The following is a 22,850-nucleotide window of genomic DNA, read 5'->3' on the forward strand; positions in this document are numbered from 1 at the left end:
AAGAATATTGGCCCCTTTTGAAGCATACCTTGCTGCATATGGTGAATTCTGCTTGGCAAAATCAAAAAATGCCAGACACATGGAAGAGAGGTTTTATTAAACTCCTTCCCAAAAAGCAAATCTGTGAATCTTTGGCTGATTGGAGACCTATTACGCTTATGCCAGTCATTTACAAAATTACTACCAAAATGATTGTTGATCAGATAAAAGGCTATTTGCATGATGGGTTGCATCATGCGCAATATGGTTTTGTTCCTCATAGGCATATCACAAACAACATTGCTAATGCCTATATTGGAATAGAATATGCCAAATATATGCAGCAGGATGTTTTGCTATTACAAGTTGATATTGCCAAAGCTTTTGATACTGTTTAGTGGGACTTTATTTCACAAACAATGCTGGCCTTGGTATTTGGCACAAAAATGCAACAAGTTATCAATTGGCTATATCAAGATAGTAAAGCTGCCTGCATACTTTCAGGGGATATTTCTACAACTTGGACTCTTGGTTGTTCTGTTCGGCAAGGTTGTCCCCTCAGTGCTTTACTATTTGCCATAGCCACTCATCCAATGCTTCAATATATGGACCACCTTTTGGACACTGGCATGTTGCACGGATTGGAAATTCCTGGCAGCCATAGCATGATCGCTCAAGCATATCTTGATGATTCTTTCTTTACCCCGAAAAATACTCAGAGCGATCTCTCCTTGATTATGCAGGCTTTTTGTATATATGGCTTAACTGCTGTTGGTCTTCATGTGAATTTTCAAAAATCCAAGCTATTGACGTTGCATGATAAAGACTGACATAGTCTTTTGTGGCCTGGGGAAATTGTTCCAACTTCTCAATTGATTCGACATCTTGGCTATCCTCTAGGTTGGGAACTCACTCGTTCTCAACAAACTGATTGGGTGCTCACCAAGTTGAGGACAAAACTTGAATATTGGAAGCTTGCAACTTGGCCATTACATGTTCATTTACGAATAACGCAATCCATTTTGATAGCATACATACAATTCTATCTGCCCCTCATCATGTTTACTAAGGCAGATCTGGTTTCCTTTATTTCTGCTATCATGGAGATTTTATGGTGTTCAAAAAATGGCAAGAAAAGTCTCAGATTACTCTCTATGCATCGTATCTGTTCTCCAAAGATGCACGGGGGTTTGAACATACTCAATATTTAAATGCATATACTTGCTCACAGGAAGAAAATGATGTTGCAGTTTATGCAAGGGGATCAGCCTTGGGCTTTCATGATCCGCTCTCTTTTGTTGCATATTGATACTTCTGCATTTGGGCATTGGCAACCTACATAGTGGGATTTTCTATTTGGCTCTATTCAAGGTAAGATCAAAGGCTGCCATTTTGTCTCTTGTTTGCTTCTTGATTAGAAGCACATTTTATCCCACTTGGAATGGAATGGCAGGGATTCTTTGTCAAGAAATTCCTTGACGGCTGAGAATATTTATTGGTCCAAAGTATTCCACCCTCCTTTGGCCATACAAGAACCCGGGTGTTCTTAGTTTATATCTTTCAAAGGTATTTCTTCTGTGGCGGATGTACTTCAAGATGATGGCACTCTTTTATCTTTTTCTCCGGCTGCTAGCAAGTATGGTTTGGGAGCTCATTATCGTCCTTTATGGCACAAAATTTCAGAAATGCTTCAACCTTTCTTGCCGGTACCTCATTTGGAACTTCAAGATAGGCTTGAGGATTAGACTCTCCATTCTTCCTCTTCTTCAGCCCATCCTTTGAAGCTCTCACATATCACAATGCCTTCTCTGTATAAAGTGTTGTTACCTCCGCCTTGGGTTTTTGACAAAGCCAATTCTGTTTGGCATATGGATCGCCCATCAAAGTGGTGGAGAAAGCGGCTGCGTCTCCTTTGGCATTATAAAGTCCCTCTTCGGCAACAACTTTTCCTCTGGAGAGTCCTACTTGGCATTTTTCCATCTGGTCAGTTACTTGCGCAGACATATTGCCCCACCTGTTTACTACAGATGTCTACATTTTGCTGAATCTGTGCTTCACACTTATGATCAGCCGCTCAACACCATGTCAGCACAGTGCAATGCCATGTTAGCAGCCAAATGGCAGTTGATGGTTGGATCAGACTTCCAGTCTGGTCACGCAGATTTGACTCTGAGGTTGGTCCAATGGACTACCCTAGTTGGTCAGTTGAGGGACCAAGAGGGCCTATATAAGGACGGCCCCTTGGCCTCTCCATTCATCTACATTCCAGGCTGTTGGTGTAGCAGTTCTCAGCAACAGTTCAGGGTTGCAACAGATCTGCCCCATCCTTGCTATCTACAGGTTCACATACAGGTTCCGAACAATGGCAATTGAGGTTTGCATCGCTCTCATTCGTCAAGGGATTCAAGCAAGATTTCCTACTGTTACTTTTGAGAAGTTCTTCTGGTTATTTGATTTTCATCCCACTAGACAAGGTTTTGGTTTATTTTTTGTCTGGGTGCGCTACTGGGCACTTTGGACTCTATTGATGGACTGAAATCATAGAGCCTTTGGTGATCCTACTTTTCCATCTTTCGTTTTTTTTCAAACGATCTTTGCGGCAATCGTTTTATGATTGCTTTCAGACTCATTTGATTGATCATGATGTACATATGGCTTATACTGAAACTTTCAGTTGAGTAGTAGTTACTCCGCTTTTGAAGTAATTATGAATGTAATTATTTCACAGCAATAAACGACAGACCAAAGGATCTACGAGGCTGAAAGAGCCTGATACAAAGCATCGAATGGGCTCTGAAGTTTATTATAATAAAGTCTTTGAAAGACCAAAGGATCTGCGACACTGAAAAAAAACTGATGCAATGAGCTGAATGGATGGGTGGAGCCTCTAAGCGGGCATCAACACCCAAGACAAATACATGTTTTCATGTACTTTACACATTATTTATTTTACACATTTTAAATAAGTGAGGAGCAACTCTCAGGATTCACCCTCAGTTCTTACATCCTTCAAAATGTAACATTTAAGACCATGATTCATTGAAACTGTAATTAGCCTCTTGTAATTGAACGATGCATATTAGCTCAATAAGAATTGTATTAACATGAAGCACAGCCTTCTGCAAGCACATGTGCATTGAGCTGCTGACACTGACAAATATTACTACTCTGATTTTTATACATTTTTTTCCTTGCAATACATCTTGGCTAGGATATACAATAATTAAATCATGAAACAAGACAAACACCATACAACAAGATGTTTCTCAGATACAGATCAACAAAAACTCTTATCTACTTTTTTCATCCGTCCCTTGAACCATCAATAATTTTCCCTGAACCTAGATTTTGTGCTATGGGCCTGTCTATGTAATAATCTTCAATATTAAATCTCCGAAGAGCCAACGGGATACTTTCGCCACCTAGGCAAGGCTACAAGAACAGGGGTTGCTGCCTTAGGTTTCGTAATCGCACCTCTTAATAAGGCCCTGGTATTGTTTGGCATCCTGTATAAAAGAAACCGTAATATACACTAGTAGTACAATTCTGTGGATCAGTCATCTGTAGCCTGATACACTGTTGTACCTGCAAAGTAGACATCAACCCATGAAGCTCTACTGATAATATCACACTAAATTCTCAAGAAACCCCTTCCCAAAAGGAAAGCGGTGCTCTCTCTCTCTCTCTCTCTCTCTCTCTCTCTCTCTCTCTTTGCAAGAAGCAGTATTCATTAGAAAAATATACGTGCATAGCTGTCTCAAAACGAGATAGCTACTACTCAAAACTAAAAACAGTAGTAAAAAATGTCTAACTACACCAAAGGAAGGTCTCCAAGAGAATGCGCATCTTGGAGAAATCGATGCAAGGAGGAACAGAAGAAATGATAAATATCCAACCAAGAGTGCTCGTACAGTCGAATGTTATAGCATGATATAACGACCACAAAGCCCAGTAACGGCACCAACTGAAGAACTGATCATAATCAAGGCTAGAGAAATATCTACCGAATAACCAAAACTTCCTGCGAAAGGCTCTCTCTCTCTCTCTCTCTCTCTCTCTCTCTCTAGCTCTGAGCACTTGATATCTTCATGCCACTCTCGTGCTATTTTGCTATTTTGTACTAATATAGCATTTTAGTACTCAGCAAGGGCCTTAGTGAGCCCTTTGCCCCAGCCCACAGTGGTCTGTATGAGCTACTTGATTCCGTACTTTGTCCCATAGGCCCGCGAGGCCTCTTGTGGATGTTAATATATCTTTCTTTCTTTCTTTCTTTCTTTCTTTCTCACTCACTCACTCTTTCTTTCTTTCTCTCTCTCTCTCTCTCTCTCTCGTTGATGATGTATTTTCCTTTCGGATGATTTTGTGTCCCATAGGCCATGTATGGCCTTCCGTGGACCTTTAATAAAATTTCTTTCTTTCTTTCTTTCTTTCTCTCTCTCTCTCTCTCTCTCTCACACACACACACACACTTTCTTTCTTTCTTTCTTTCTTTCTTTCTTTCTTTCTCACTCACTCACTCTTTCTTTCTTTCTTTCTCTCTCTCTCTCTCTCTCTCTCTCTCTCTCTCACACACACACACACAAGCGCACATACATTGTGCAATTTAGAAAAGCTACCTGTAGAAATGTAAAGGCATGCATTTAGGCAATGAGCCACAACTCATAGACCGGGCTAGTGCTCTCTCTCTCTCTCTCTCTCTCTCTCTCTCTCTCTCTCTCTCTCTCACCCACTTAAGGACGCAGAGTTCATGCACAACACGGAGAGTGACTAGAGCACACACGATCGAGGTTCAATCTATCTCTGCCCTCCTCAGAGGGGACCGACCGAGACAAGGAGTCACTCTTAACATAGCCCATTGGATGCAAAGGTCGAGGAGACGCCACAGCGTGAAACAGCTCTACAAGCGCAGATCCAGGAGATCTTGCAGCCCACTGGAGAGCCACCACGGTGCCGGGATTTGGTTTCTGAGTTTGTCTCTCAGCTCCAGCTTTTGTCTGAGCTTTGAGCGCTATAGCTTAGTTTAGCATAGCTCTCAACAAGGGCCCTAGTGCGCCCTTTTCTTCAGCCCTTTGAGGCTTGTATAAGTTTTTTTCCTATTTGGTGTACTTTGTCCCATAGGCCCATGAGGCCTCCCGCAGACGTTTAGGCTCCCACGGACATGAATCTCTCTCTCTCTCTCTCTCTCTCTCTCTCTCTCACACACACACACAAACACACACACACACATTGTGCAATTTATAAAAGCTACCTGCAGAAATATGAAGGCATGCATTTTAGGCCGTGAGCCACAACTCATAGACCTGGCTTGTGTTGTCTCTTCCAGATCGTTTGAGTCCTTCAAAACTTTTCCTGGCCCCCAAAAATTCACACCTTTTTATGGGAATAGAGCCTTTCTCTATAGCTTCTCTATCAGCATATGCAGTTCGTAGTTTGTCTGCATGTTTAGAATCTGAATAAATAGCCACTTCCACTTCCCCAGGCGACATATGTTCCTGCAACCATGTGAAATCAACATCTATCCAGAGAGAGAGCATATTTTCATTGTCAGCTACAAACTGACTGAGCTTGACTGTATGTATCAAAAGGAACCTGAAATGCTCTTTACGTTGGTAGAATCTTACCTGATAGAAAGCCCATACAAGTTGTAGTACTTGTTGTCTTCCAAAACCCTTCTCACTGAAAAATGTTCTGGATGAAGGACCAATTTCAGCAAACCGATCTATGGGGAAAAGTATTGTCAGGAAAGGTGCTTTGTACACCAGCTCCATTTTTTCACTGTCATAAATTGAGATGCGTCGAAATTAGTAGATTTTCCTTAAAAAGAAAGAGTGTACATATAAAACCTCACATGAAAATGTAGCTGCTTAAAAATAAGAAGTCAACGAAAACACATTGGCTCTTATAAGACAATGATTATTTAAGTTTGTATGTCAAGGCCTAGTTGCCAAAATGGCTGTGTCTTTGAAGGATATTTTACAACGGTTCACCAACTGGTCAACCTCAGGAAAGGTCAAATAAAACAAGAAGAACCAACCACCTGTCCTAAGAAAAACCCACTGAGGAGGGGAATATCTCCATCTCACAGCATACTCTATGCTGACTATTTGTAAAAGGATGCTTTCGACAATTGTTATTTAATTCAACATTGCATCAAAAGCCCAAAAGTTACAAAATGGGTCATCTGAAAAGCCCTTTTTTGTCCCCAATAGAAGTCCATTCATTGCAACACAATGCTTATCCTCCTGTTCCCCAAAGTTGCATAAAAATCTACCAGCGGCAGCCACAATACCAGAGCGACAGCAAACAAGCCTATTAGGCACAAGGAAAATGATTTCCATCCCTGCCCAGATTTTGTGCGTCCTATGGAGCAGCCATGGTTCTCAAAAAGCCCCAAAATATTTCGATCATTACCTCTCACTCATTGGCCTTGTATAGATTGTATCCTCTGGTATGCCGCTCAATGCTTGCCTGTCTTGTCCATCCTCACGAGCCTTGAATCGGTTACAGACTTTCTCAGAAATTTCATCCTCTATTACATTCCCAACCGGAGTACCACCAGAGCTATCAATATAGAAGCATGCAGCCGAGGGTGGCTCTGTGATTGACCAGCATAGTGATTCAAGAAGGATGCTTGGAGTAATTGGTCTCGGTATTGTTCTGCACGGCTACAGAGAAAACCACCTCTCAAGATGCGTCTATCCAAAAGTTAAGAGAACTTTCTATAGCTTAAAACCTAGAGAAGCTTCCTTCTTTTACAAAAAAAGGTTCAATCAATACCCTAATTCTGCACCTTACTTGCATGCGAGGACCACGGCGCCTTCTCACAGAAGCTTTTGCAGCATTTGCTTTCTCTTCTCGTTCATGTATTTTAGCTTGCAGATTCCACTCATAATCAGGTTCACAAAGAGCTAAAACCTTCCTTCCGTGGATGTTACTGGCATCCTGCATGCAGATGTCTTGCCATAATGAGATCAAAATCAAAGAAAATTACCTACATTGCTCACAAGAGAACCACCATGAGCATACCTTCAGAACATGGCTTTTCTGTGTGGCATCAAGCAATACAGAAACATGCCTAGCCAAGTCTGCTGATAACTGGACTAGACGTTGAAGGTGTCTCTCTCTCACAGACTTCATCACCCACAAAGGCTGCATATTCATCACATGTACAGGTCATTGCTTGTTACCTCTACGTAGCAGTTATTTGACATAACTCACACGATCACATACAACAAATGCAATAATTACCGTGACCAGATTTACGTTGAACCCCAGATACTTCAACATGAGACTCCCTTCACATACAACATGAGTCGTCTCAGACCCAATGAACCAATGGTCAGCAAAAGATGCACCCTCCTTTACTGCAGCTTGGACTACCTGAGGAAGGAGTAAATTGCTTAGGGTTCATACAAATATACCAAAGGTACAAGTTACATCCAAATTAGTTACATAATCTTACAGACAATGAAACATCATGAGTACTAGTGCAAAATGAATCAACTCTTCATTACATACTAAATGTAGTTAAGTCTCCAAAACAAAGCATTGTGCTTTAAATTCTTTTAAAAATGATCTCATGGGATCATCCTTTGCATATGCTGAAATTTTCCTTCTTGCCTATTTCATTTTTTCCCATCTCCTCACCAATTCGTCACTCCAGCTAAGAAGCTTCTTTGCTCTATACCCAAGACCTACCTGCCTTTTGTCATACTGCTGAAATTTTCCTTCTCGCCTATGTTGACAAGCTTCTTTGCTTTCGTCTCAGAATAAACATACTGGAAATACATTCTATTGAAGTGATGAAAATCACTTAATTACCTTTGCTTGCAGCTCATTTGATGAGTCCAAATCAATGAAGAAGCGCATGCCTGAAAAGAGGGCACCATGTCTTGACAAGTCTTTATCCCAAGGTTGGGAAAGAGACTGTAGTGGAGGGTTAAATGATTTGCTTTCTTGCTGAGGTAAAGCAGGCAAACAAGAATGCTCTCCATTCGTAATTCTAATAATATTGGATAACCCCTCAAGTGGAGCCCCTATATTCACAAGGTTTTTTGCATTGTAAAGTGATTCGTCCAACCTTTCTGCACAAAAGAGCAGTCATGAGTCACAACGCAAAGGACAGATATTTTGACATTTAAAGAAGAAATAACAGGATTGATGCTTTACAACTCTAGTTGTTAGTAAATATTATCAAGATACTAGTTCCTATCTTTGAAGACGGCTCACTCAAATGTATGATGTGTTCCATCCTAGACCATAGTAATATTAAAGGCTCCCAAGTACGGGAAACAACTGTAAAAGCAGCTTTTCACAGTCACAAAGATTCATAGTCAGATCATATGCCAAAGTATCTGCTTGGCCTCTCTACATTCATACTGCACCTTCTCTGCTCCTGGATATTTGAATGTGTCATATACTGGAGGCCGAAAATCATGAAACTATTGGCAGGCGTATTGTCTATAGCCTTTCATACAGGACGTTCAATTTCCATATAAAATACTGGAGAAGGAACACTATAACGTCTCAATTGTGCAAGAAATGGTATATAGTCTTATGACCCTATTTACGCTTCCTGTCAGATGTGTAATTAAATACAATAAAAAAAGGCCCCCAATTTAAAAAATAATTGCTTGGGGAATCTTATTCCTACCTATTTAGAGAGCCTACCTGAGGACTAATACTTTACCCAAGCCTTGCAAGACTATTGAAAGCTCCTTGTCATTCTGAATTGAACCTTCTTTCGTTTGGGGGGGGGCAAGAGGGGGGAGGGGGGGGGATGCGGCTTTCGATAATTCTAACATTTTTATCAATATTATTACTCAAGAAGACTTCCATGCAGCTGGGGTAAACTGGAGACGCCTACTGATGTGGTATTGTCCAGAAAGGACACTGTTTGTCTCTGAGATATGTAGGTGGGCCACTAGTACTCCCCGAGAGTCCTGCTGGAAAATATCTAATCATGTACATCTAGCTCAAAACCTAGCTTTCGGTACCATGTTAGAGTATGCAGCTGAAAATAAACCCTCCACAAGCCACAGCTGAGAATTCTAGATTCTACTCTGGATGTGCACACATACATATAAATGGAAACCACGATCAGATCTAGAATAGACAGCAAGATATCACATACTTCCAGTTTTGAAACTGAATACAGGGCAGCCTTTACAACTACAGTAGAGAGTGTCTGGCTCCGTAAGCTACTCGAAGACCTTGACATTAGCCAGCCAGCTCCTACTACCATCTACACTGACAGCCAATGTGCTTTGGCTATTGCGAGAAACCCAGTGTTTCATGCGCGCACAAAGCACATTGAGGTTCATTATCATTATGTTCGAGAGCGACTGTCAGCTGGAGAAATACAGTTGTCCTATGTTCCACGGAGGAAAACTTAGCAGATCTCTTCACGAAGGCTCTACCACTGAAGTTTGAGGCCTTTTGGCATGCCTTACACTTGGCACCATTTATTATGTGATGCTGATCTCCTTGTATTATCATAGGTTGCTATATCCATTTTGGACGAATATGTGCAACCATGATATAGTTTCCAGGTATACCTAAGATGCAGGATACTTCAGCCATACCATGGAGGGGGTTTGTTAGCACTTAACCCTGGTATGGCCTTAGCCCTTAGGTTGACTTCACTGGTCAACCGTATGGTTGACTTTGGGGCCATATAGACCACCCCTTTGTACTTTCTCATTATCCATTTGCAAGTACTCACCTTTGCTTCAGCTTGTTGTTTGCTCCCTTGCATTCCTCTCTGTTTCCATTGCTCCCCGCACCCAACACTCACAAGTGCACGCCAGGGCACTAGAGAGAGCAGTGCAAGGAAGCAGAGACTGCAAGGTCTGTTCCAGCCTCTAGAAGTGCATGTGTGCACTATAGAAAGTGGAGACGGGGTGTTCTAGCAGGGTACAGCAGAGGCACTAGAGAGACCGGCAGCCCTTAGCCATTGTGAAAAGCTCAACTAGTGAGCAGATCTCATAGGGCAGAAAGGGTGTTCACCGAGAATTTTGAGCCCCTTCCATAGCCACTAGAGGTGTGCAGCAGATTGGCCAACACTGTGTGGCCTTAGTTCCAGCCCTAATGGGCAGCACCCCGCTTAACCTAAAGTGTGGCTTGGGAGTGCACCTTTTGTAAACATTTTAGGTCCTCTCTTTGGACATTCTTATCACTGTCCGTGAAAGCATGCAAGACCAGTGGAGACTCATCACCATGGAACAGCCCCAAATTTTGTGGCCTTCAAGTAACGGGAGACCCGCTTCATTGGTTTCCAATGTTGTGTACTAAGCATGCGCATGTACCTGCTCAACTGAGAGACGGCATACTAAAGATCAGGTCGGGTATGATATAAACAAATAAGAGCCCACAACCTACTGATAAAGGGTGGCATCAAAGGGTGCACTCCCACCTCGGAGGAGAAATGAAAGCCAGGCTCCAATGGTGTAGAAACTCGCTTGCAATCTTCAAACTGGAAGCGGTCTAAGAGCTGTCCAATGTACTTGGATTGACTCATCATTATACCCCCTTCAACATATGCAAACTGGATGCCCAAGTAATAGTGCAACCGGCCCATATCTATCAAAGCAAAAGATTTTTGCAAAGCTTCCTTGAAATCTGCAATTTTCTGCAAGTCTAGCCCAGCAACAAGCATGTCATCCACATATGGAATCAAAATCAGAAATTCTGATTCACTCTTCTGGACATAAAGAGTAGCCGCCGTAGGGCTGTTTTGAAACCCAAGGCACAGCAAAAAAGAATGTATCTTGGCATACCATGCCCGTGGTGCCTGCTTTAAACCACAAAGAGCCTTTTTAGGCCAGTATACCTTAGTTTCACACCCTGAGAGTTCAAATCCTGGAGGCTTAGTGACATAGACCTCTTCCACTAAATCCCCGTGAAGGAAGGCGGTCTTGACTTCCAACTGATGGACCTCCCAATGCCTGTGAGATGCAAGAGCAATGACACAGCGAATGGTCCTGATGCGTGAAGTGGGAGCAAATGTCTGTTCAAAGTCAACACCCAGCTTGAAGATTTCGTGAGCGCCCCTCACAAAACCGTACGTAACCAGCTGCAGCTCGCCAAGGTACCTATAGACTTCCTGTTGCCATGCTGCTGGGCATAACCTTTCGCAACAAGGCGAGCTTTGTAGCGATCACCACTACCATCAGCTTTGCGCTTCAATTTGTAAACCCACTTTGTGCCAATGGCACACTTGCCTGCAGGCAAATCACACAAGTCCCATGTGCCATTTGCTTGAATGGAATCAAGTCGTTGTCCTAGCTGTCCCTGTTGCTTCTTCTCGGAAGCAATACACTTGCGGCACTCAGAGATGTCATGACCTAGTTTCCTGCAATAACTGCAGCGTTCCTTCTTCTTCCCATCGGCGGGAGAGGAAGAGGATGAGGTACCAGATGTAGGTTTGGGCTTGCTGTAATTTCCCCCCCCTTTTCCTTTGCCCTTGTGATCAATAGCAAAGGCTTGATATGCATGAGTGGAAGCAAACCTGTTTTGGCGACTCTGCTCCTCCTACAAGAGTAGGGAAACAAGTTGATCAAAAGAATAGTGGTTGGGGCTACCCACGGCCACTAGTCAAAGTGTTGTAGCAAATCCCTGATACGAGTCAGGAAGCCCATCAAGTGTGGTACAATCTCATCAACATTGATGAGCTGCTCTCTGAAGTCTTTGACTTGTCAAATAGGCATCCATGCTGCCCCCTTCGCAGCTGCCTGCACAAATAAGCAACTCTAGCCTCATTGCGTATCTGATAAAGACTCGCCAAAGTGTCCCATGCAGCCTTGGCTGTTTTGCAAGACCTAATGTGAGGTGTAACTCTCTTGCAATTCATGGCAATCACTGCACGTGCATGTGCATCTCACTGATCCCAACAAATCTGTTCTTGTGTAGGAGGGTCAACCGCAGGCACAGAGGGAGTAGTGGTAGATGAACCAAAAGTGGCAGGCGTGGCTGCCGTGGCAGCAAGTGCCTGTGATGAAGAGACAGGTCTAGTCTCCGATCCAGATACAATTCCCCAAAAGTTCTTGGACATCAACGGGTGGCGCACCAAGTACAACCACATGGGATAATTGGTGCCATGAAGCTTGTCCTCAGCAGCAAGCATCCCAGAAGATTCATGGTTTGCCATTGCAAATGAAAATCCCCAAAAAAAAAAACAAGTGCCCTGCAAATGTCACAGTCTCAAGGCTACAATGCAAAGAGCTGGCTGCCTAAGTATCGCACTGCTTGCTGCAAATGTCAAACCAAAAATGACAGCAAATGTCTGCAAGTGTCAATGCCAAGATGGCTGTCACCACAATGTAAATATCCTAAGTCAAAGTACAGTTGACCATTTATTTGATCATAATTAAAGAGTTTTATATGTGTTAATTATGGTCAAAGAGTTCTTTTAATGGTCAAAGAATTGACTACGGTCAAAGATACTTGACTATGGTCAAGTAAGCATGACTTCGGTCAGGAAGACTTGGTTTATTACCAAGAGGGTTAACTACGGTTAACCAGAGAACTACAGAGCTGACTACGGTCAGAGAGTGTTGACTTCGGTCAACGAGACTTGGCATGCGCCAAGAGGGTTAACCACGGTTAACCAAGATGTGCCAACTTCGGTTGGAGAGACTTGACTATAATTAAGGCGCCTCGACCCTTGGTCAAAGCCTCTTAATTATAATCAAGAGTGTTGACTCCGGTCAACCAGAGAATAAATATATATTTTTATATTTGTTATGTGTGCACATGTGTTCAGTGGGGACGCCCACCGTGACTAAAACTAGTCCACAGTGTGTTAGTTGCATGCAAAGCGCTAACAATTAATGGGTGCCATGGTGGTGCGCTTTAATTAATTGTTGCAGGTACTAGGAAGAGTTATTTTCCTAAGCGCTACGGGAGCCTAACAAGCATCCAGGAGGCGGTTCGCGTGACCAAGTGCTTCGAAGACTCCAGAGTTGCCCTTAGTGGCATGTAATAGGACTTAGTCTAGATTTTTAACAGAAAAGTGATATATTCCATTCAAAACGAATCATACAACAGGTGGGAGAGAAAGTACTCTATCCCTAGCCTCAACAATGTGGCAAAAAAGCCATGGTGGTGGTCTAAAATGCCACGACATCCCAAAAGGGGTCAAATGAAAAAATAATGAGCATTCCCATGTCCTCATGAAGGATAGAAGTCTCCCACGAGCTGCCAAAGAGGTGCCTGTACACCGCTCCCACTGACTCCTAAGAGTGAAGATAATCTCCGCCCAAATGGAAGCAAGAGTGTCAGCCTCCGTGCATAAATGGCCCCCAAGGACAAAAGAACATCGCGAACACCATATCCGCCATAGAGTAATGCTGGAAATCACCTCCCAGGCTGACCCTGCAGGTGAAGTAGGCATGGAATCCTGAGCAGGTACACGTACCAAAAGTAAATCCTGCGGCTCCATGATGCTGACATCTGTGGGACCCCGTCTCTGGCGACGCTGCATGAAGAAACCGTGGACTCTTGGCTCTGACTCAAAGAGAGCAAAGGCTCCAGATCCTCTCCCCCAAAGGGCAGCACCCCATGTCATCAGAAAGGACTCGGATGTAACATATGAGAACAACCTGAATATACCTGTCCATAGCACTCTAGAGCTGGGGCAGCTCCATAAACAATGCTTACTAGATTCCTCTGCAAGCTGACAACGCATACACAAGGAGGGTCTACCCATCTGTTGAAGCCAAGTACCCACAGGTATACCCCTATGTATAGTGAGCCAAAGAAAATAGGAGACTTTCCTGGCTCTACTGATGCCCCAAAAGTGAGTCCAGTAGCTCAGCAAGAGCTCTGCAGTAAGTCCCTGTGCGTGCCAATGCTGTGAGGCAGATGGTAGGTGATGAGAGTCTCTTTGCTGAAGCCTGTAACTTGCCCTCGTCGAGCACTGGAAAAAGGGAAGAGGATGGCCGCCTGCCACCGAAGCAGGCCACGTCCACTCACCTGGGTCCCAGTCAAGCTCCGCGAGAGGTCGACCCTGAAAAATCCAAAGTCTCCATCTAGGATCCTCTGCAATGGTCAACCTGGAAGGATCTGTGGCCCATTCCTTACCCAGGCAACCAATGACCCTGACCCTCTGCCAAAGGCGCTCCTGTCGATCCAGGGGCTGAGTGGGATACAATCTGTGAGAGGAGTCCGACTCAAAATAAGTAAACGGTGCCGGTCCTAAACGAACTCCAATGCATAGCCCAGCCTCACTAAAACAACCTGACCAAGTAGAGATGGGATGAACATAGGCTGGATCTGTAAGCATATCCCTCCACTCCTGAGGAATAGCTCTCATGATCAGTAATCTGGTGGCAGCAATCTGTCCAAGTGGCCCGTGTCTCTCTGATCTCCTCCTCTAACATCTCCACATCTCCCCTGAACCAATCTCCGACTGTCACAACCCCCTGAGCATGCCATCTAGCCAAGCGAGTCCTAAGTTCTGTACCAAGGGAAGATCCCTGATACCGAACCAGGGGGTTATGATAAAGTGGCTGTCGAGCAATTTCCTCTCTGGAGGAGGGAACTGCTCTGATGAGGTGCTGTCGAAAATGATCCCATATCTGAATAAGCCTTTTCACAAGTGGTGAGGAAGGCTGAGAATGCTGGTCCGTCAGGAAGATCCAACTGACTCTACCTGCCCACTGGCCTGCCGCTCTAGGGGTGCACTGGTGAATCCCATGCAGTAAGAACTACTTCCACGGCTGATCTCCTGGAGTCAAAGCTCTAACAAGAAGTTTGACTAAAAGGGCTCTGCTAGGAGGATAAAGTGATAGTATCCCATGAAACCCTGGCCCTAGTGTCCTCAAAACCGTCGCCATCACTCCACAGAAAGTTCCGGAGCAATCTCCTCACCTGACGGATCGAGTCAGCATGAAAGCACCAACATGATGCAACGTACCACATAGTCGCTAGTAGAACCTGGTTGAGTACCAGCGCTCTTCCGGCCAAAGAGAGTCTAGCCGTACTCCAGTAGGCTAGCTTTCTCCGGATACTCTCAAGAACTGGGGCAAACTGTTGCGTTGGGGACACCTCAATGCCAACCTGGAAGCCTAGATATCTCGTGGAGGTGCCTCTGGGAATCCACACAAAGCCTCTGTCTCCTCCCCATGCTGGGGTATCCTGCTGAGCTCCAGTCCAGATGCCTTTTGATTTGTTCCAATTGACAAGTCCCCCTGAGGCTAGGCAGAACTTGTCAATTGAATCCGCAGCAGTAGCGAGACTAAACGCATCTCCTCTGACTGTCAGTGCCGTGTCGTCAGCAAACTCAGTGTCCAGAAGCTCCTGCTCCTGCCAGATAGGCAAATGGAGGCCCAAAGTGCCATGACTGGTAGCCTGCATAAAGTATCCCATAGCCTCTACTACGAAAAGGAAAAGGTAAGGTGCAAGCGGGCATCCCTGTCGTACCGATCTGGATAGCTGAAAGCCCAGTCCTCTGCCTCCATAGACCACCATCCTGCTAGAAGAGTGGGAGTAAAGTGAGGAGACCCAGGAAATCCATCTATCACTGAAGCCTAGCCTCCTCATAGTGCCCTCTAAGAAACCCCAGTCCACCCTATCATAAGCCTTCTCAAAATCGAGAAGAAGAACTGCAATCTCCTGCTGACTCTCCTTCGCCCAGTGAGTGGCCTCCCAAAAAGTAAAGATGTTATCCAAGATACTCCGATCTTGGACAAATCCTGTCTGAGTATTACACTTGTCAATTTAAAATGAGCTTGAAGCTCTTGTAATATGGATTTTCATGTTGGATTTTTCATGTAGCAGGCAGCTCTATGCTGAACTCTTGTAACGGGTTCTCTCTTTAAGAAATAAAATACCTTCGGGGGGGTCCAGCCCGACATGTTGTCTTGGGCCCTAGCTGTGTGTGTGTAGAGAGAGAGAGAGAGAGAGAGAGAGCTCTTATGAGTGTTTCTGCAGTAAATTATGAGCGTGAGGTTCCACGAGAGAGCTAGCGATTGCATAAAGAAATGAGAGTGTCTCTGTTGTCTTTTACGAGGGAGTATTTCATTGGTATCAGAGCGTAAGGTCTCATTTCCTTCCTAGGAAGTGACGATCCAAGTAAAATTGAAGAGTGCAAGCTTTGGCGTAGAATAGTGACAGCATAGCGTAAGCCCAAAAATTGAAGGTGTAGTGTTGATCACTAGCACAAGGCGGGCGGCATCACACGGAATACTAAAGTTATAGTGTATGAATTCCGTCATGCTGGTGTAGAGCTGCCAACAAAGTTGTCTGTCTGGAAGTTGATGCAAGTAGCGAACAGACGACGATGTGGCTATTGATAGCGCAAATGAGCTCCACTGCCATAGGTCCGACGACAGCAAAGGAAGGAGAATACGCCGGCGATAACTGATACGACAGGCGTCATATGCAGACGAGGAGCAGACGATTGCTTGATGCTCAGGGCGGACGGCTAGGAGGGATTACTGATGCTGTCACGCGGGCACACATGGTCCCCACGCAGGACGTAGTGTAGCATGGCGTTGGCGTGACGAGTAGCGACGAGATTCGTAGGTTCCGTCGACCATTTCCTTGCGCAAGGGTTGCTGAAGGGACTAGGGTGCCGGCGCGACGCTGCCCAGCCAGCCAAGGTCTGAAACCTTAGGCATACGTGGCTTTTGCTGACGTGGCCAGGGTGCCAGCTAGGAGTACACGTGGCTTGCACAGGCACTGGCGTGGCAGCCAAGCAGCAGATTACGTGGCAGACAGCTCAGCAGATCTGACACGTGGCAGGTGACGGGGCAGTGAGGACACCAGCTGATGTGGCAGACCCACATGCAGGGATGATGTGCATGCACGTGTGAGATGACCTGGCATTCTAACAGGTGACATGGATGCTAACATGGCTGACCAGGGGTTAATCTAACTCAACCTTGGTTAGTGGACTGGTTAGAGGTCCAGTTAGTTGACCCAACCAGTCTAGTGACTAGTCTGGTCACTGTAACCAGACTGTGACCAGTCCAGTTAGTCCAGTTGCAGACTAACCAGACCAGAACCAGTCAGTCTGGTTAGAGTAACCAGCCAGTTACTCCATCTGGTTACTGTCCAAAAAAAAAAGAAGAGACAGTTGCAGAGACTGTTTCTGTCAGTAGTCTTCACCTATCTGAGAGAGCATTTACTGTCAGAAAAGCACCAGAAACACAGTAAAATCAGAGATTTGCAGAATAAGAATATGCATGCCTTTGTGCCCAGGAAAAGATGAGTCAGATGCATTCTGAATGCTTTTTGCAATAGCCAGAAAAGGGTCAATATAGTTATTGATGCCTTGGCAACTTTGTGGGTATATGCCTTGAGTTGACAGCCTGGTACTGGCATAAGTTGTGAATGCAAGACACCTCTTGTTGAGGTAATTTTTCCCTTTGAAAAGCAAAGACAGTGTGCATCAGTTGCATACACAGTGCGTGAGAAACTTGCAGATCTCAGACAAGTTGAAGGAGAATGGCTCAATCACCTATCCAGTGGGATTCACAAGATAGGGATGTACATCCAAGACAGAGAAGTGTGCAACAAACTCAGCAAGAATTTGAGCAGATGGTACGCACTCGTATACAAGAGATGGAAAATCTCAGAAAGGATCCAAGGGCTCAGCATTTGTTTCAAGTAGAAGCTATGCCTAATGCAGCATATGATGTGCCAATGCCAGAGGCACACTCTTGTGTACAGCCAGAGAAAGAGAGATCTCATAGGGGACGGTCTCATAGCAGGAAGAGATCGAGGCATCATCACCGATCTCCTAGTCCATCACCGTCTACCTCGAGTTCGACTTCTGTATCTTCTTCTTTATCAGATAAACCATCAAGGAAAAGAAGGAAACACAAGAAGTCCAGGAACAGTAAGTCTTCCAGAGAGACCAAGGAATTCAAAGAGGGAGGTAAATCTGTCAAGTTTATGACCTACAATGGACAGTATGGTCATACAGACAAAGCATTGCAGTTTATCAGGCAGTTTGATGTTGCATTCGGTATAGAAAAGTTTTCAGAATCCTCCAAGTTAAGAATGGTCAGTTTGCACTTGACAGCGACAGCTAGTGCATGGTGGAGTGCACAGACCACAGATGGGTCAGCCCCAAAGAAGTGGAAGGACTTCAAGAAAGCCTTCTACCAGCAGTTTATGCCTAAACAGTTTAGAGATCATGTTCTTCAAGATTGGGATAGTTTGCATATGGATGCAGGAGATACAGTGGATGTGTACAACCAAAAGTTTTGAGATGCTTATTTGCAGGTTGCACCTTTCAAAAAGATCTCCAAAGGAACCCAAATGAGAAAGTACAGAGTAGGTCTCAGTCCAAGAATCCAGGCAGTAGTGAATGCTTTGGGGGCAAAGAACATTCAAGACCTTATGCATTCAGCTTCAGTAGCTAGTCTTGTGCCATTACAAGATCCATCTACAGTACTATCCTTGCATGCAGGACGTGCTGAAAGAAAGAAAACTGATTTTTCAAAATCAAAAAAGAAAGAGTATCCCAAGGTTGAAAAGAAAGGGTTTCAGCCTCAGAAGCCGAGGGGTACTCAGTTTTCAAAGTCATATAAAGGCAAATCTCCATTCACCCCTGAACAGATAGCTGAATTCGGTAGAGATGGGAAATGCTTCAAGTGCGGCAAAGAGGGGCATGTGGCTGCCCAGTGCCCAAAAAAGCCAACTTCGAAGGGAAAAGAGGCAAAGAAGCCACGGGGACCGCAAAAGCCAATGGCAGGAGGAATTCCTGACATACTGGGTCATGTTTCAAACCCAGAAGAACGAGAATTGCTGCTATCATGGGGCAAAGTCAAAGACCAGCAAGCGCTAATTTTATTTGATCCAGGGGCTACTGATAATTTCATATCAGAGGACCTAGCCCTGAGGCTAGGAATAAAGACGGAGGAGTTGGGCAGGGCTTTGGATGCCGATCAGATGTTCTGTGGGAATCCTGTGCCAGTCACTCCCTTGATAGGGAAGCTCCGTCTTCATGTACAGAGTTATGTGGATCAGGAAGACTTCTTCATTTCTCCACTGAAACATCATGATGTAGTCTTGGGAATGCCTTGGTTTCATCGCAAGGCAGTGAAGTTGACTCTTCTTGAAAGAGTGCTGAAGTTTGTGCATAGGGGAAAAAACCAGCGTTTAGTTGCCAGGAATAAAGGGGAGACTATCCCCATTGTATCTGATGTTACATGTGGTAAAGCAATAAAGTCTGCAATTTCCGCGTACATGGTTTTTATAAAAGAAAAAGAAAATGATATGCATGCTGAAATGAATGATGCAGACAAAGATAAGTTTCAGTTTCTTGTAAACTTTAAAGATTGCTTTTCCGATGCTTTGCCAGGGGAGTTACCCCCAGAGAGACCAGAAGATCATTAGATAGAGTTAATGCCTGGTAGCGAGCCACCCAATAGGCCCCCATACAGAGTTAGTGCAACTCAGCGAGAAGAGATTATGACTCAGGTGCAGGACTTGTTGTCCAAGGGGTTGATTCAGCCCAGTTCTTCTCCTTTTTGTTCCCCTGTACTGCTAGTACAGAAGAAAGATGGTTCATTCCGTATGTGCGTCGATTACCGCGCACTCAATAAAATGACCATCAAGAACAGATTCCCTATTCTGCGCATTGATGATGTGCTAGATCAATTAAATGGAGCTTCAATTTTCAGCAGGATAGACTTAAAGTGGCTATCACCAAGTGAGGATACAGCCTCAGGATGTGCACAAGACAGCGTTCCGTACTACTTTGGGGTTGTATGAATATCTGGTGATGCCTTTTGGATTAACAAATGCCCCAGCTACCTTCAATAGGATGATGGATCGTATCTTCCGACCCTACAGACAGTTCACTGGTACCTTCTTCGATGACATAATTGTCTTTTCTAAGTCCGAAGAAGAGCACAAGGAACATCTTGCTATAGTGTTTCAAGAGCTGAGAAATCATCAGCTCTATGCCAACAGCAAGAAAAGTGAATTCTTCCTGGAAGAAATCCATTATCTGGGGCATATAATATCCAAGAATGGGATACAGATGGATCCAACAAAGATCCGTGCCATTCAGGAATGGCCAGAGCTGAAAACTGTGCATGAAGTTCGAAGTTTCCTCAGCCTGTGTTCTTACTACATAAGGTTTATCAAGCATTTTGCGGATATAGCCGCTCCACTCCACAATCTTACTAAGAAAAATGCAGCTTTCACATGGGGAATTCCTCAAAAGACAGCCTTCACCACACTCAAGGAGAGGTTGACTACAAAGCCAATCTTAATCATTCCAAATTTGTATCAACCATTTGATGTGGATTGTGATGCTTGTGGAGAATGTGTTGGGGCTGCATTGCATCAGAATGGTCATGTAGTGGCCTGTGAGAGTAGGAGACTCTGGGATGCAGAGAGATATCTAGGAATCTATGAGAAAGAGTTATTGGCTGTAATCCATGCCATCCATACATGGAAGCATTATCTTTTGGGTGCAGATTTTACTGTTAAAACAGATCACCAAAGTCTGAGATACTTTCTAACTCAAAATTTCCGAGAAGCATATGAAATGGACAAACATGCTGTCAGTGTATCATTTTCAGATTGTCCATACCCCAGGAATTCGGAACACAGTGGCAGATGCCTTGTCCCGAAGACCCCAGGTCAATAATGTGACTATTGCTTATCATCACGACCTAGAAGGCATGAGGGAGCAATATGCTAGTGATGCAGATTTTGGTGAGATTTTACAGCAAATGCAAGAGGGACAATATTCCCTGAAAGATGGGTATCTAATGAAAGATGATTGCCTATGCATCACCCAAGAGATGAGGAAAAAGATTTTGGAGGAATGCCATGCACCTCCCTATGCTGGACACACAGGAATTACAGCAACAACTCTAGCACTAGAGAGGTGTTTCTGTTGGCTAGGGATGTGGAAAGATATACATCAGTTTGTTCCTGAATGCCTTACGTGTCAGAAAGTGAAGTATGATAGACGGAAGGCACCCGGCCTACTTATGCCTCTTCCCGTGCCTCAGGCACCATGGGAAAGTATTACAATGGACTTTATTTTTGATTTGCCAAGATCAAAGTCAAGGAATGATGGCATTTGGACTATCATTGATAGATTCAGCAAGCAAGCTCATTTCATTCCGGTTCGCAAATCCATAAAGGCAGATCATATGGCTAAGCTTTTCATGGCACAGATCTTTAAGCACCATGGTATGCCTAAGTCCATTGTCAGTGATCGAGATCCCATAATGACCAGTCTATTCTGGAGAGCTTTATTTGATAACATGGGGACGAATTTGAATTTTTCTTCTTCTTTCCATCCCCAGACAGATGGTCAAAGTGAAGTAGCAAATTCTACAGCATTGGATATGCTGAAATGCTACGTGGGTGACCAAGGTTCAGACTGGGAAAAGTACCTACCATTGGTAGAGTTTGCTTACAATAATATAGTACACAGCTCTACAGGGAAAGCCCCCTTTGAGGTCATTTATGGGAAGGTGATTTTGCCACCTATCCTGAGGACCAAGGATGAAATATTTGCAGCTGATCAGTTTGTGAGAGACCTCCAGACAGCTCACAGCCAAGTCCGGATAGCAATCGAAAGGTCTCAAGAGAAACATGAAAAAGCTGCAGATAAGCATAGGAGACAGTTAGATCTCAAGGAAGGGGATTAGGTACTTTTGAAGTTTGAAAAAGCTAGGCTCCGCAAGTTTAAAGGCAAACAGAAAGTGTATGCAAAGTTATCTCCCAGATACTATGGCCCTTTCAAGGTTACAGAAAGAATAAATGAGGTTGCATACAGGTTAGCATTGCCAGAGCATTGGAGGATTCACAATGCATTCCATGTGAGTCTTCTAAAGAAATTCCAGGGGCCAGAGCTTACAGAACCAGTATCAGAGGATCCACCAAAAGTGGATGAGCTGGAGGAGGTCCTTCAGCCAGAGCAGATTGTGTACCATACTATACGCAAAGGCCCTCAGGGCAAGGAGTTTTACAGGTATCTTGTAAAATTCAAGAATTATACGGCATTAGATGCCAAGTGGATAGACGAAGACATGTTATCCGATCATCCACAGCTTTTGGATGTTTACAAGGAAGCTTTTCAGTTGAGGTCAACTGAATAGAAGCCGAGGGGATGTCACCACAATGTAAATATCCTAAATCAAAGTACAGTTGACCATTTATTTGATCATAATTAAAGATTTTTATATGTGTTAATTATGGTCAAAGAGTTCTTTTAATGGTCAAAGAATTGACTACGGTCAAAGATACTTGACTCTGGTCAAGTAAGCCTGACTTCGGTCAAAAAGACTTAGTTTATTACCAAGAGGGTTAACTACGGTTAACCAGAGAACTACAGAGCTGACTACGGTCAGAGAGTGTTGACTTCGATCAACGAGACTTGGCATGCGCCAAGAGGAGGGTTAACCACGGTTAACCAAGATGTGCCAACTTCGGTTGGAGAGACTTGTCTATAATTAAGGCGCCTCGACCCTTGGTCAAAGCCTCTTAATTATAATCAAGAGTGTTGACTCCGGTCAACCAGAGAATAAATATATATTTTTATATTTGTTATGTGTGCACATGTGTTCAGTGAGGACGCCCACCGTGACTAGAACTAGTCTACAGTGTGTTATTTGCATGCAAAGCGCTAACAATTAATGGGTGCCATGGTGGTGCGCTTTAATTAATTGTTGCAGATACTAGGAAGAGTTATTTTCCTAAGCGCTACGGGAGCATTAGGAAAAAAGGGAGCTCATTTTGGGGCCCTGTAAGAAATTCACTATCTTCTCTTTTCTCTCTCTACAAAAGCAAGAAAATATGGATACTTGCATGAGAAATGTCAGTGTGAAAAGGAATAAATATATTCTTTCACATGCTTTACATTCAATGTTCATATAAGAGCAACACTT

General features: G+C 44.1%; 1 protein-coding gene across 2 annotated transcripts in view; it reads right to left on the reverse strand.

Moving 5' to 3' along the window:
• Nucleotides 1–2,921: 2,921 nt before the first annotated feature.
• The window catches only part of LOC147904069 (BRCT domain DNA repair protein), a 48,839-nt gene continuing 28,910 nt past the window's right edge, over nt 2,922–22,850 (reverse strand). The window contains exons 4-11 of one of the 2 annotated variants that reach the window (XM_087370352.1): nt 7,801–8,063; nt 7,228–7,359; nt 7,006–7,128; nt 6,770–6,921; nt 6,391–6,636; nt 5,601–5,754; nt 5,228–5,471; nt 2,922–3,564 (exon numbers count right to left, since the gene is read on the reverse strand). In XM_087370352.1, coding sequence (XP_087226478.1) covers nt 5,253–5,471; nt 5,601–5,754; nt 6,391–6,636; nt 6,770–6,921; nt 7,006–7,128; nt 7,228–7,359; nt 7,801–8,063 — 1,289 coding nt within the window. In that variant the 3' untranslated portion in view covers nt 2,922–3,564; nt 5,228–5,252. Of the gene's footprint in view, nt 3,565–5,227; nt 5,472–5,600; nt 5,755–6,390; nt 6,645–6,769; nt 6,922–7,005; nt 7,129–7,227; nt 7,360–7,800; nt 8,064–22,850 lie in introns of both variants that reach the window. The other variant, XM_087370351.1, reaches the window with a different exon arrangement.

This window comes from Dipteris shenzhenensis, chromosome 3, assembly GCF_047967505.1.
Source record: "Dipteris shenzhenensis isolate YYH24624 ecotype China chromosome 3, Dip_SZ_1.0, whole genome shotgun sequence".
In the NCBI taxonomy this organism is placed as follows: Eukaryota; Viridiplantae; Streptophyta; class Polypodiopsida; order Gleicheniales; family Dipteridaceae; genus Dipteris; species Dipteris shenzhenensis.